Raw genomic sequence first — 13324 nt, forward strand, 5'->3', positions numbered from 1 at the left:
TATAGCATCAATGCAGAAAGTGACTTAGCAATGTCAAGTCCTCCTAACCTGACAAGGCTGCTGTTCTGTCCCCGAAATTATATAGGATTTGTTTCCTTTCGAAGATTCTTTCATATTCCTATTTAAGAGGTCTGAATAGATTGTACCTATTACTATAAATATTTGGTGTAGTTGCTTCTCTATTGAAGAATCTTTGTCCCTTTCTCACTGTACACCCTAAACTATGTTTGCCTTTCAAGCACATAAAAAAATGTGCTAGTCATAAAAAAGTAACAATAAACAAATAAATACACATTAAATTCAATGTGTATTTGTGTGTGCATATGTGTGTGTTTCTGTGTGTATATGTGTGTGTGTATGTCCAAGTATGTATTTGTCCTCTGGGTCACAATATAAAATATATTTCTTACTAAGAGTCATGGTCAAGAAGTATTTGAAGGGCACAATCAAGAATACTTCTCTGTACTCTCACCTCTCATTTATTCCTCCCCAAGAAGTTATTTACCTGACTGGCAAATTTGGGAGAAGAAATTGAGCCAAGTCCTTTCTCATTCTCTTATCCCACAAGTTCTCTCTTTTGTCTTTTCCTACTCTCTGTAGTAGGCTAAATAAAAGCCACCCAAAAGATCAGGTCCTAAAATCAGGAATCTGTAAATTATATCTCTCTTTTTTTAAAAAAGATTTTATTTATTTGACAGAGATCACAAGTAGGCAGAGAGGCAGGCAGAGAGAGGAGGAAGCAGGCTCCCCGCTGAGGAGAGCACCCGATGTGGGGCTCGATCCCAGGACCCTGGGATCATGACCTGAGCCGAAGGCAGAGGCTTTAACCCACTGAGCCACCCAGGTACCCCTATAAATGACATCATATATGGCAAAGTCTTTGCAGCTATGATTAAGTTAAGGATTTTGAGTTGTGGAGATTATCCAGGATTATAGCCTTGTACCTTAAATCTAATTATATGTATCCTTTAAAAGGAGGAAGGGGAGAATCTACACACAAGAAAGCCAATATGAAGACAGAGTAGAGAGTGATTTCACGATACTGACCTTCCTTGAAGATTGAAGTGATGCGTCACAAGTCAAGGAATGCTGGCAGTCATCAGAAGCTAGAAGAAGCAAGGAATGATTATCCATTCATCAGTTTGTGGAAATTTCAAAAGATTACTTTTATAGCTTCTTTCCAAGTCCTTAGTGGGAAGGGAGAAGATTATCAGACTTACAACCATGAGTGAGGTATGAGAATTGGAGGGGCCTCTGCACACCAATTTGTACTTCAACATGCCTCATAATAATAATGGCCAACACACTAAGCAATAATGACATGCAGAGTACATAATTCTCTATCCTCACAAAAATTTGGTGAGGTAGTTATCATTACTCTTGTTTTACACATGAGAAAACTCAGAGTCAGAAATAACTTATCCAAAGTCATACAACACTAGTGAAAGAACTAGGTTGTACATCTATTTTGACTTGCCCCCACAAACAGCCCTGTCCATTTCAAGTGTCTCCCTACATTGCCTATCCTTGGTTTCCTAAGACTGGGCTTCTGTATGTTAACCTGTTCCTCAGGCAAGCTATGTGCTGTAGTTTGTACATACCAAAAATATACATAATAAAAATTCTTTACATAAGAAATTTTGGTTGACAAAATAAATTACATTAACAAATTGCAGGGCTAGAATTCTTAAAGACCCAAATGCAGAATCTTTTTACAGATGAGTACAACAAAGCCAGCAAATTTGCATATGTGTCTAATATGCAGTCAGCTCATCAAAGCAGAATTTCATTGCAGTGTAAACCGATTGCTAATACTTTGTAAGTTCTAAGTGGAAAGCAACTCCAAACTTATTTGATCATCCAAACATTGTTAAACTTCCATTAATGTCTCCATAACTTTCCTCTTCTCAAGCATTTATGCAGGGATATATGAAACTGATGCCCTGTAATGGCAACACCAAACCCTAGTTTTTGAGGAGAGGAAGAGAAATTTTAAACAGCATTTTTCAGTTGTGGGGGATTTGGGAATCCCATGATCATGATATTAACTGACTTTGAAGTGATAATTCCATTCTACAAAACCCTAAATATTTAAACAAAGTTCTGACAAGTCACAAATTAAAATAAAATTCTTTCAAGAGAATGCTACCGAGCACCGCTGAAACACATTTTGGTTTGTCGTTTTGGTTTTCTGGGACATATTTTCGTCTGCCATACTGGCCTGCCACATATTTATTTCGCTTCACGGTGTAACTGTTACGGTATTTTTAAGGATATCCATTACCCCTGTCAGTTATAAACAAAATAAAAGGCGAATGCAAGTGTTGAAAAGTGAGGGGGGGGGGATGGGGATTCGGAACGCGTTCTGAGTAAGGCTACACAGTATTTGTTTTCGCCCTTCTGCACCAGTACCCTTCCCCACAGGAATTCCCGAACACCTTCGTGCCGGTAGCAAAGGGCAAAACTTACAGAAGCCCCAGCTGGGAGCCCAAATAAGGAGACGATCCGCCCACCCACCAACCAATCCGAAGTTGTTTTCTGCACCTGCCCACTGCTTGAACGCCCTTTCCCCTCTGGCCCGCGGCGGCCCCGTTTTACGACAGTTTTCCGACCTTTTTGCGGCCTCTACCGCCGTATTTGCTGGGGCTCCTGTGTCTGGGTGGTTTGTATCTGTTCGGGGTGGCCGCGTTGCTGTCTGTTGGAGGAGTGGGAATTGGTGGCCGCGGCCTTGGGGCTGGGATGAACCGCACTTTCGGTGGAGGCCGGGGAGCCAAGCCAGAGCCATGGTGAGTCGTCCTTCTGGTCTCCTTAGCAATCCCAGGCCCAGGACTCAATCTCAAGTCGCGACCTCGGAGGAAGGGAGCCGAGGTTGTGTCCCCACTGCGACGTGGGCTGCAGATGTAGGGCCCCAGAGAGCCGCACCCCTCCAGGACACAATCCTTGAGGGCCTTTATGGTCTTAACATGGCTCCAGTCCCTGGTTCGTCGTCCACGCGGTTTAGTGATTAGTGGAAACGCATTGGATTATACTTGCCCTTCCCCTGACACAGCTCACAGTACCTTCTCTGCTTCGCTCTTTCTCCTTGGCCCTTGCCGACACATCTTTTCTCTATTCCTGAATACATTTGGGCCTCCGTACAGTGAGGGTGAGACGACACAGTGCCAAAGGCGCTATGAAAAGCTAGTCTTCTAGGTAAGCCCACGTGTAACGTTGAAACATGTCAAAATTCTGCAGTGTCTAAATAGTTCTCTAGCGGAAACTTTATTTCCGTTGTTCTTGATCGAACATTAATGTAGCTTCATCTGCCCTGAGGTGCAAGAGGTTTTCAAAGGGATGGTAATCGTCATCTTCGCTGTTGTAAATTAAACAAATCCTCTCGCTGTTATCTTTCACAGTGAAAATCCCATACTTTACAATGAGTTGGAGATAAAAGTTGCAGTCCTTTTAAAGGATGATGGGCAGACTATTTTCTCCCTATAGGTTGTTTTTCCCTTTGAAATAAAACTTAAAAGAGTTTGGGATGGGACAACGGGTATGATAGGGAGGGGTGAGAATTCCAGAAGTCAATTACTTACTCTGCTTCCCCTTACCAGGCAAGTACAGTGGTAGCAGTTGGACTGACCATTGCTGCTGCAGGATTTGCAGGTTTGTTTATGATTTGGGAGTGGAAATGAAGTAGGGGAGGTTGGAGATTTTTTAATTATTTTGCTTTTGTTTTTAGGCCGTTACGTTTTGCAAGCCATGAAACATATGGAGCCTCAAGTAAAACAAGTTTTTCAGAGTTTACCAAAATCTGTAAGACTTACTAAACATTTTTGCTAATTCTTTGCTACCTGTGTTTGAAGCCTAGAGTCACACTTGAAGAGGGTAAATTTCCAAACATCCATGAAGTTTTAAGAGATTGCTTTGGGTCCCTTCTCTTGCTTCCCACAAAGAAGGTTTAGACGTTCTGAGCTTTGCAATGTTATCCTCAAAAATCAAATGTTTTATATGACAGACTTGGGGCTGAGGTATTAACAATTCCAGTATCATGAAAGTTACTATTACTTTATTTAGATACTATTAACCTCATCATTTGTCCAAATACTTGCCTTATCTGCTCTGCATGACAAACATGGAGTGATCTAGGGATCTGAAGTGATCCATCTTAACTGTGTGGCCCTGGCACTACCTAATTCTTGGGTAGCTGGAGTTAAGTAGGCTATAAAGTACCTACTGCTGGAGTTAAGTAGGCTATAGAGTATGAGTGGATGTAATGTTTGGCTCTAACAGCTTGTTCAGTACTTTTTATTTTTGTGACTGAATGTGACAGAATAGGGTGATGGTAGATTTTACCAATATGATTTCTGATGTAACAAGGTCAGCAGAGCTGGTAGCCTGATTTTCTCAATACATATCTTAAAAGTCTTGTTTTAGTAGTTAACCTTTACCCTCAAAATACCCTTGAACCACTCACCTGAAAAGATCTCCAAATCCAAAGCACTTGTTTTTCTAACATATAGTCATATTCTTAGGTTTTTTTTTTTTTTAAAAACACAGAAAGATTGAGCACAAGCAGGTGGAATAGCAGGCAGAAGGAGAAGCAGGCTCCCCACTGAGCAGGAGCCCAATGTGGGACTTGATCCCAGGATCCTGGGATCACAACCTGAGCCAAAGGCCATCCTTAACCAACTGAGCCACTCAGGCGCCCCTCAGATCAAATGTTTTAAATGATATTTTAAAGACTTTATTTAAGAGAGAGAGCACAAAAGAAGGGAGGGTCAGAGGGAGAAGCGGACTCCTCGCTAAGTAGAGAGCCTGATGCTGACCTCCATCCTGGTACTCTGGGCTCATGACCTCAGCTGAAGGCAGATGCTTAACCAACTAAGCCTCCAGGTGCCCCTCTTAAATATTTTTTTTTTTTAAGATTTTTGTTTATTTATTTATTTGACAGAGGGAGAGAGAGAGAGGAAGGGAAGCAGGCTCCCTGCTGAGCAGAGAGCCCGATGCGGGCCTCGATCCCAGGATCCTGAGATCATGACCTGAGCCGAAGGCAGAGGCTTAACCCACTGAGCCAGCCAGGCGCCCCCAGGTGCCCCTCTTAGCTGTGTTATCTAATAACACAGCTAACTTTATTCCCAGAAGAACTGGCTTTGAAGCACACAGTTCTTTTGTCTTAAATTTTTAAGATCGTTTCTGGGGGAAGAAAAATGGATGTTCATTAAAATACTTGCTATTTATAAAACTAAAATGCTGCTGCAAGAGTTGTAGTTAAGGTTCTCTGAAATGTCTAAATTTTTCTGCTAAGAACATTTTCAACACTTAGCAATTTTATTCTAATCTATTTTTATGAATGCATTTCCTCTTTCAGGCCTTCAGTGGTGGCTATTATAGAGGTGGGTTTGAACCCAAAATGACAAAACGGGAAGCAGCATTAATACTAGGCATAAGGTAATTTCTAATATTTGTAACATTTTTCTACAACTCTAGAACTATGAGCAAATATAAAAAGACCTTTTATTAAGTCATAAAAGTGTTACATTTTAAGATCTAAACACTCCCTACAAAAGTCCAATAAGCAGGCACACTGGCACATAAGCACTTTTTAATTCACTGAAAGATAGGCTTTTAAACCAATAATAGCAGTGCACAATGTTGTTATAACTTTTTTTTATAGTGAAAATCTCCATTTCCAGATACTTAAACAAGCTTTCCTTTTAAAAAATCCCAACTAAATTTTTAGTATTTTATTTGAGAGAGAGAACGCACGAGAGCGCTCGCGCCATGAGGGTGGGGAGGAGCAGAGGGAGAAGTAGCAGACTCCGTGCTAAGCTCAGAGATCAGGGCGGTGCTCTACCCCAGAACACCAAGATCATGACCTGAACCAAAGTCGTTAAGCCAGAAACTTAACCGACTGAGCCTCCCAGGTGCCCCTTAACTAATTTTTTAAGATGCCCTATTTGGGGCACCTGGGTGGCTTAGTCAAGATTAACTGTCTGCCTTGGCTCAGGTCATGATCAAGCCCCAGGTCCTAGGATTAAGCCCCAGTTAGGGCTCCCTGCCCCCTTCAGGAGTCTGCTTCTCCCTCTTCTTTGCTCCTTCCCTTTATCCCTCTTATGCGCTTTTGCTCTCAAATAAAATCAATTAAAAAAAAAAAAAAGAAAGAAAAGCCTCATTTTCCTAAGGAACTATTTAGTGCCCTCATTCAGAAGATTAATCATCCTTATAGGTTAGGAAGAGGCTCCTAAACCACTTTTCATAGTGTTGTGTCGACGTTGACTCGTTTCACAGTCACTTTAATTAGCCTTTGTGTATAATTTTTTGATAGGATTCAGAAGTAAACTCTATCCTTTTCTTTTTAAATTAGTCCTACTGCCAATAAAGGAAAAATAAGAGATGCTCATCGACGAATTATGCTTTTAAATCACCCAGACAAGGGTAAGTAGTCATTAAATTCTTGTACATGTTTTTAAGTCACTGTTAACTAGTGGAAGAACTTAATTCTTGGCTATTCCAAAGGAAATGCCTAAATCTCTGTGAGCGCTGTTGCCTAGGCTGGATCCATCCATTTTCCAGTGTCTTAAAAAGAATAAATCCTGAGTGAGAAATTCATGAATAATAAGCTTACCTAGTAACCACTGTAATTTTAAAGTAGTGATAAGCATTACTATTTTCAGATCTGCAACAGTGATAAAATATGACTACTAGTTTAAATACTATCAATACTGCAGTTTTTGGTTGGGGGGGGGGGTCTATATTAAAGGAAATGCTAAGTTTCAGTTAAGGAAACTAAAAACTTAGTTTTCTGTCCATTTAGAACTTTGAACTAGAGGTTACCTGTTTAGAAACCTGTAAGATTTGTTTCTGATACATTTCTAAGCAGACTTGGCTGTGTTGAAAGCAAAATCTTACTAGGAATACAAAACTACAGACCTAAAATCCATGTTCCATTGCTCAAAAAAGGATAGGCCCTTCATTAAGAATGTTTGGCATTTAAACATGGCTGTGATTGTTTGGTATCAGACTGCATTAGCCTTTACAAAATTTAGCTTCTGTTGGAGGGCTTCTGATTTACATTTAGTGTGGAGCCTATAAAGGTCTATTTTCTTATTGGGATGTTGACGCTTGCTGCTCTGAGAACTACATCTTGAGAATCAGTGCTCCAGCAGAGTAGTAGGAAAGCACCCATAGGTATCATGAAGGCACAACAGGAACAGAGAAAATCTGTGAAGGACAGAAATAGAGTGGGGTCTTTCCAACAAAGCTCAGAAACCTCTGAGAACCATGTTTTCAAAGTAACGTGGTACAATAAACTCATGTTCATTTATGACTTCTAATCCTCATAAATAGTAACTTCTATTTCAAGGTCACATATGTGGGGTCTTTTTAAAATTGTTTCTATCAGTTAAGGTTTTAAAAGTGCCGTTTATGTGGAAATCTTCATGTGAATTCATTTCCCATTTGCCAAATATATTACAGTTTGGTCCGTGGTTGCTGTGTCATGGTTATTTTAAAAAGTCAAAATACCATGTCTGCTAATTCCACCTTGAAAGGTGGGATAAGCAGTAGGGATCCTTGAAACAATAGGTTTTCACCAAGCAGAAATTGAGAAGCCATATTAAAACTATTCCTTTTTCTCTTTCTTCCTATAGGAGGATCTCCTTATATAGCAGCCAAAATCAATGAAGCTAAAGATTTACTAGAAGGTCAAGCTAAAAAATGAAGTAAATGTGTGATGAATTTTAAGTTCTTGTTAGTTTATGTATATGAGTGTTAGCTTTTTATAATAAAATGCCTCAAAGCTACAAATTTTAAAAATGATTTAGTACAAACTAAACCAAAGGACTGGTAGAAGTTTTTTCTCTGAATGTGAGAATTTTAAATCACATATAAAATATCTGGATTTAACATTCAGTTATTATAAAAACCATTTGAATAGAAATAGACCTTCTCTGGCTTTGAAGGAGCCCCCAATCTAATGATACACTGAAAAATTGGTAATTAAAATACAGTGATCCTATGAAGAAATGTACAGAGGTTGTTATAGGAGGGATTCACCTTATTGGGAGAAACGGCTGCTCAAAGTTCAGAAAATCAACCCCACTGCTCTGGAACCTTAAATTTAAGAGTGAGTTTAGCCACAGCTTTGACGTTAAGAAATATAACTATATCCCTAATATAATTGACAGAACTTAGATTTAATACAGTAAAAACTGTTAACAGTGTAAGATTAGACAGCAGAGGCCTTGTTTCTAATCAAGAAGTATTTACATTGAACTAGCCACTTAAACTGAAAGTTTATAAATTATTGAGGGTTTTTTAATGTAAGTTGTTGCATTTGTTATCAAGCTTAAACATAATTAGCAAAACTAAAAACTGATATGCTCTCATTTATGGTAAACATTCAGCATGGACTATTGAATTTATTAAGTCATAAATGTTACTTAAATAACATTTATGGTAAGTGGCTGAGACTATTGGTCTAACATAAAATATAGAAGGATCTGAACCAGAGGACATGTGAAGACATCTGAAGTAGAAGTCTGTGGCCTGTAGCAGGAATATTATCATTAGCTCTAAGATGGTAAATCATACTACCTATCATCTGAACTTTAGCATCTTAAGAGTTCTTAGTAATGGAAAATCCAGGACTCTCAAGGTCAGTTTAGATTAGTTTGGTGTTGGAATGTGTTTACTGGCACTTCAGATTTGGGCACTTCAGATCTGTTCTTTAGTTTTCCACCATTTCCTTAAAATCTAAGTCTACTTGTTATGATTTAGAGCAGGAGAAACCACCAGCTTAACACAGCCATGGCTTTTATGTAGAATAGATCTTTCTAGTTATTTCTAGGGATAAGGGATATGAAGGTACACTATTATTCAAAATAGTAATGTCTTATGAAGTTAACTGAGAACACTGAAATGAGCAAATACTGAACCATGTGTTCATAGGGGAAATAAAGGTTACTCTGAATCTCTGGGTCATGTTTTTATCAGCCAGTCAATATTTAACCTTGTCTGTCTTTACTTAGAAAGACACCTCATGTTGATTCATTAACATTAAACTTAGAGCCAGCACTAACTCCTGTCATTACATCACAGCCTTCTTGTGTTTAGGAAGATTAGGCAACATTTCACTAAGCTTGAAGGCCATCTTAAATAGGAAAATCACTAATAAGCACAAAAATGTGAAAAAAACAGCGTTAACTGGACCACAGAAGGGATGTTTATCTACAGTATGGTAAAATAAGGCAAGCATAACTATGGGCATTGGGGGATTTAAAATTTTCACCACTCTGCATGTCCACAAATGAGCAGGAAAGTACCTTGAGTACTGATTTTGGGATTACAAATTTTAGCAAACAGATGAATTTGCAAGTAAGATTATCTGCTAATGATGAGGCTCTATTTTGTCTTACTAACTTTTGTTTCAGTCTTTTGGACTAAACAAATTTCTTTAAGAAGAGATATTAAAAGTTAAAAGCAAATTTCTTAAGGACAATAGAACTATGGACTAATATACCCAGAGGCAATGAAGCATTAACCCTAAAAGGGAAAACATCATGTAGTGGGTATATTTTCAGGTGTTTAGTGCAAATAGCACACCTGTTTTAAAGCAACTATTAAAACAATGAAAAATACTTCAAAATAACACTAAAAACACAAAATAACACAATAGAGCACATTTTTCTGTCATAGTAAAGTTTTATTTCTTCGAGGCTTACCTTTAAGTAGAAGAATCCACAGTTCATTGTAGATTATGAGCCAGACCTACCATTTTCCTTGGGAAAAAAGTCACCTGTGTGAAGGGTCTAGAACATAGTGGGTAACTGGTTCAAGTATGACCTGTGTGAAAGAGCCTTCATCTTTTAATGTTTTTTTTTTAAACAAAATACTTGATTTGTAATGTTATTGACTACTTACAGTATACTAGCATTGTGCTATAAGCAGCAAACATTTAATTATGTTTTACAAGTAAGGAAACAATATTGTGAAGTTAAGTAATGCTGATCTTTCTCAAACCTAAAGTCCACGTGTTGTTAACCTGCACTGTGATACCTGTCACAAACTTGGTAACCAGGAATGTATCCCTTGGTGGTAATGAAATTTGAGTCTGAGAGCTGTCATTACACCTTTGGCTTATGGCCTTTTTATCAGTATATTTTTTCTTCTTCAAGGGGGAGGTAGGTATGCACACAGCACTAACAGATAAGAGGTGCAGTTTCAAGTCAAACTTAGTAGTAGCCAGGCTTTGAGTATACTACCTACATGCTTAGGCCTCTGCCCTCCCATCGGTTAATGGCCACCTTAAAAAGTGAGGGTTCCTCCACATTTTATGGGCAGGGAACCAAAAATAACAAATTATTTCAGAGGTTACTCTGAAATAATGAAACTATAAGCAAGCCCAGGGGTCTTCTCCAATTTACTGTGTTCATTTGTAACACGGTTCTCCCTATATTAGTCTCGAATATGTAGGTTTTAAGAAATTCCTACCCACAGCCTTAATGTTAGATCTCACAAAGCAGAGATTTAGTTCCCCTTCTTTGTCCATTCCATTTTACCTTCCCTGCTTCCGCGTTGACATTACTATAGGAGTGGTCCTGGAAGTTAAATCTTTTCCCACTCTTAGAATTTTAGGAAAATTACCTTGCCTTCAAGATTTCCAAATGATGGGAATACCTACTGAAGCATTTTAAAAAAAAAAAAGTATAGTTATATAAATCAGTATCCCAGAACACCCAAACCATTTAAGAAACAATTGAGAACTTGTATGAAAACAGGTGGAGAGGTGCCTAGTGGCTCAGTTGTTAAACCTCTGCCTTTAGCTCAGGTCATGATCCCAGGGGTCCTGGGATTAGGCCCCATATTGGGCTCCCTGCTCAGCAAGAAGCCTGCTTCTCCCTTTCCCACTCGCCCTGCTTGTGTTCCCTCTCTCACTGTCAAATACATAAATAAAAAATCTTAAAAAAGGGCAGGTGGAATACTCATATATTCTAATTTTAGAAGGTTTTCTCCACAAACCTTAATTTATAACGAAAGCAAAAAGGGTAGCAAGAAAAAGGCAGCTAGAAAACCACTAATGGAAAGGTATTAGATTAACATCTTACTAACACAAGAGCAAAACCCTAAGCATGTTGAACTATGCCACACTAAGAAGCTGTACTCAGTATATTGAAAATGTACGCCCTACCTTAAAACCCTGCATCAGAAATAATTCTTTAAAAAATTCAGTCAGGCATAATGGATTTAGAATTAGAAAGTTAGGTTTTAAGTTTCCACGGTTCTGGCTAGAATACAGAATTCTGTTCAAATGGGAGAAGAGTAGGATAGAAAAAAATTAAATTTGAGGTAAAGTACAAAAACACTATTTAAAATGTTAGAGTGGGTTTTGGTTATAGATGGAATCCTGAACTGAGAATAACACTGAGTACCAGGAAACTTCAATGACCTAAGCTCTGCTTTTTTTATTTTGGCACTGTTGTTCAGGGTCACTGTGTCTGCTTACAGCTAACTGTTGTGTTAGAAACAGGGTATAGGAAGAGCTTCTATACAGGGGCACCTGAGTGGCTCAAGACATCCAACCCTTGGTTTCAGCTCAAGTCATGATCTCATGGGTTAAGGGATCAAAGCAGAGTCTGCTTTAAAATTCTCTCCTTCTATCTCTCCCCACACTCTTTCATTACCAAATAAATCTTAGACCAAAAAAAAGAGGAGCTTCTTATCCAATGTTATCAGTTAGTCCAATTACTATGGACAAAGCCCATAGTATTTAGTGTTTAGGTATAATCTGGATTATGTTAACTTGCTGTTACTTCATTCAGTACAGTTACAGTTAATGGAATTTCAAAGGTAACATTCAGATTCTTTCTTTACAATCTGATAATGACAGGTCAAAAAATGAAATTCAACCAGGCTGAGGCAAAAGCTCCAGACAACAAGAGAAATTCGTTTATCTACAAAAAAAACTATTCTCTGTAATACTTTTTAAAAAAAAAATTACTTTTGACAGTCCAAGTAAGAGGTACAAGGTATTTGGAAAATCTCTGTAATTTCACTCCAAGAAAAACATACCAATCACGGAAACACAAATTTAAGAAGCTATTCACTAGTATACTTAATAGTGAAGGCTTTAAGACTGGTAATGTCAGTGAAAAATATTCTTGCCCTTGCTTTTTTTCTGTCTTTAAGATTGCCTACAACATTGGGAATGTCTGGGGTTAGGTACACAGAAGCTCCCAATTCTGTACACCTATATCTACAATCTTCAGATTATCAGAGGAAGAAAGAGGCAAGCCAAATGGACTGGTAGACATTCTCTAACAAAGATTATAGCTTATACCTTATTTGAGTACTTGAAGTAGTAATATGGAAGGTACAGATGATTCTTAATCTAAAGCAATCCACTGATAAACCCTTCTTACAAAATATATTTCCTTAAAGAATGTACATCCCTCATCAAGAAATAAGGGATTTATTTTCTGGATGATTAGGCTCTTGCTTGGATTTCTAGAGTAAATGATCATACTTAAAAATGTATTTAGGTTGAGCCATAGGAAATTGCCACTTTTTGTGGGTCAAAAATGGTCCATTACTGGCAATTTCCTATGGCTTAACATAACTGACTTATTTTCAGTCAACAGTTAAGTGCAACTTCAAATTACTACCACTTGGCAAAGTTTAACTATTATAGACTGTGATTATTACTTTATTGCAAATCCTGAAATAAAACCCCAATATTATCAAAGGTTGTAACTACTATCCATTCAAGAACACTTCCTAATAACTAAAAATTGTGAAAAGGAATCACCAAATTCACTATACCAGATATCCTTTTAAAAGGTATTGGGGATCCAAACCGTTAAACAGCAGATAAAGGAAACTAAGTGAGGCTTCACACCAAACATCTTTTGCCTTTTGGAATTTTGTCAAACACACAAATCTGGTTCAAATTCAAGTTCCTTGAGGCCTTCTAGAAAATCCAAGTGTAAAAGTCTGCTTTACCCTCATCCCAACAGTCATCCAACACAGGACTTACTTCATTATAGCTAGTTGTCCATTCATCTGTCCTTATAAACTAAGCTCATTGTAGGCATAGCCTATGAGAAAACTAGGTTGGTTTCAACCTCAAAAAAGGGCGTATCTGTGGGAAGACAAGTGGTACAATTTCCCAATCTAACTGCAACATTTAGTTTAGATGCCAACTCTGCAGAGATCTTTCTCAAGTTACACATTCAACTCACAGAAAACAATACCTACAAACACTTGTGACTTAGCATGAAGATGATGGATCCCAGCAACAAAAGAATGGCTGACATGGAGACCTGGAATACAAAAAAATACCAGC

At 38.2% G+C, this 13324-nt stretch overlaps 1 protein-coding gene and 1 long non-coding RNA gene across 3 annotated transcripts in view; one reads left to right on the forward strand and one right to left on the reverse strand.

Annotated features, from left to right (window-relative positions):
- The window catches only part of LOC132012018 (uncharacterized), a 197061-nt gene extending 194520 nt beyond the window's left edge, over nucleotides 1-2541 (reverse strand). The window contains exons 1-2 of the long non-coding RNA XR_009402506.1: nucleotides 2470-2541; nucleotides 1048-1106 (exon numbers count right to left, since the gene is read on the reverse strand). This is a non-coding gene — a long non-coding RNA (uncharacterized LOC132012018). The remainder of the gene's footprint in view (nucleotides 1-1047; nucleotides 1107-2469) is intronic.
- A 57-nt stretch (nucleotides 2542-2598) lies between these two features.
- DNAJC19 (DnaJ heat shock protein family (Hsp40) member C19) lies at nucleotides 2599-7725 on the forward strand. Of its 2 annotated transcripts, XM_059391475.1 has the most exons (6): nucleotides 2606-2786; nucleotides 3594-3645; nucleotides 3722-3795; nucleotides 5351-5430; nucleotides 6347-6417; nucleotides 7632-7725. In XM_059391475.1, exons 1-6 carry the CDS (start codon nucleotides 2784-2786, stop codon nucleotides 7700-7702), a joined length of 351 nt encoding a protein of 116 aa, XP_059247458.1. In that variant the 5' UTR covers nucleotides 2606-2783; the 3' UTR covers nucleotides 7703-7725. The 2 variants fall into 2 exon arrangements, with proteins under 2 accessions (XP_059247459.1, XP_059247458.1); XM_059391476.1 differs by lacking the exon at nucleotides 3594-3645 and having other exon boundaries at nucleotides 2599-2786.
- The last annotated feature ends 5599 nt before the right edge of the window (nucleotides 7726-13324 follow it).

This window comes from Mustela nigripes, chromosome 2 (assembly GCF_022355385.1).
Source record: "Mustela nigripes isolate SB6536 chromosome 2, MUSNIG.SB6536, whole genome shotgun sequence".
NCBI lineage: Eukaryota > Metazoa > Chordata > Mammalia > Carnivora > Mustelidae > Mustela > Mustela nigripes.

What these genes read in the sequence shown, in the direction of transcription:
- DNAJC19 (XM_059391475.1), top strand. An exon ending in TTCAGAGTTTACCAAAATCT is followed by an intron (nt 3,796 to 5,350) that starts GTAAGACTTACT and finishes TTCCTCTTTCAG; the next exon opens with GCCTTCAGTGGTGGCTATTA. An exon ending in TTTAAATCACCCAGACAAGG is followed by an intron (nt 6,418 to 7,631) that starts GTAAGTAGTCAT and finishes TTCTTCCTATAG; the next exon opens with GAGGATCTCCTTATATAGCA.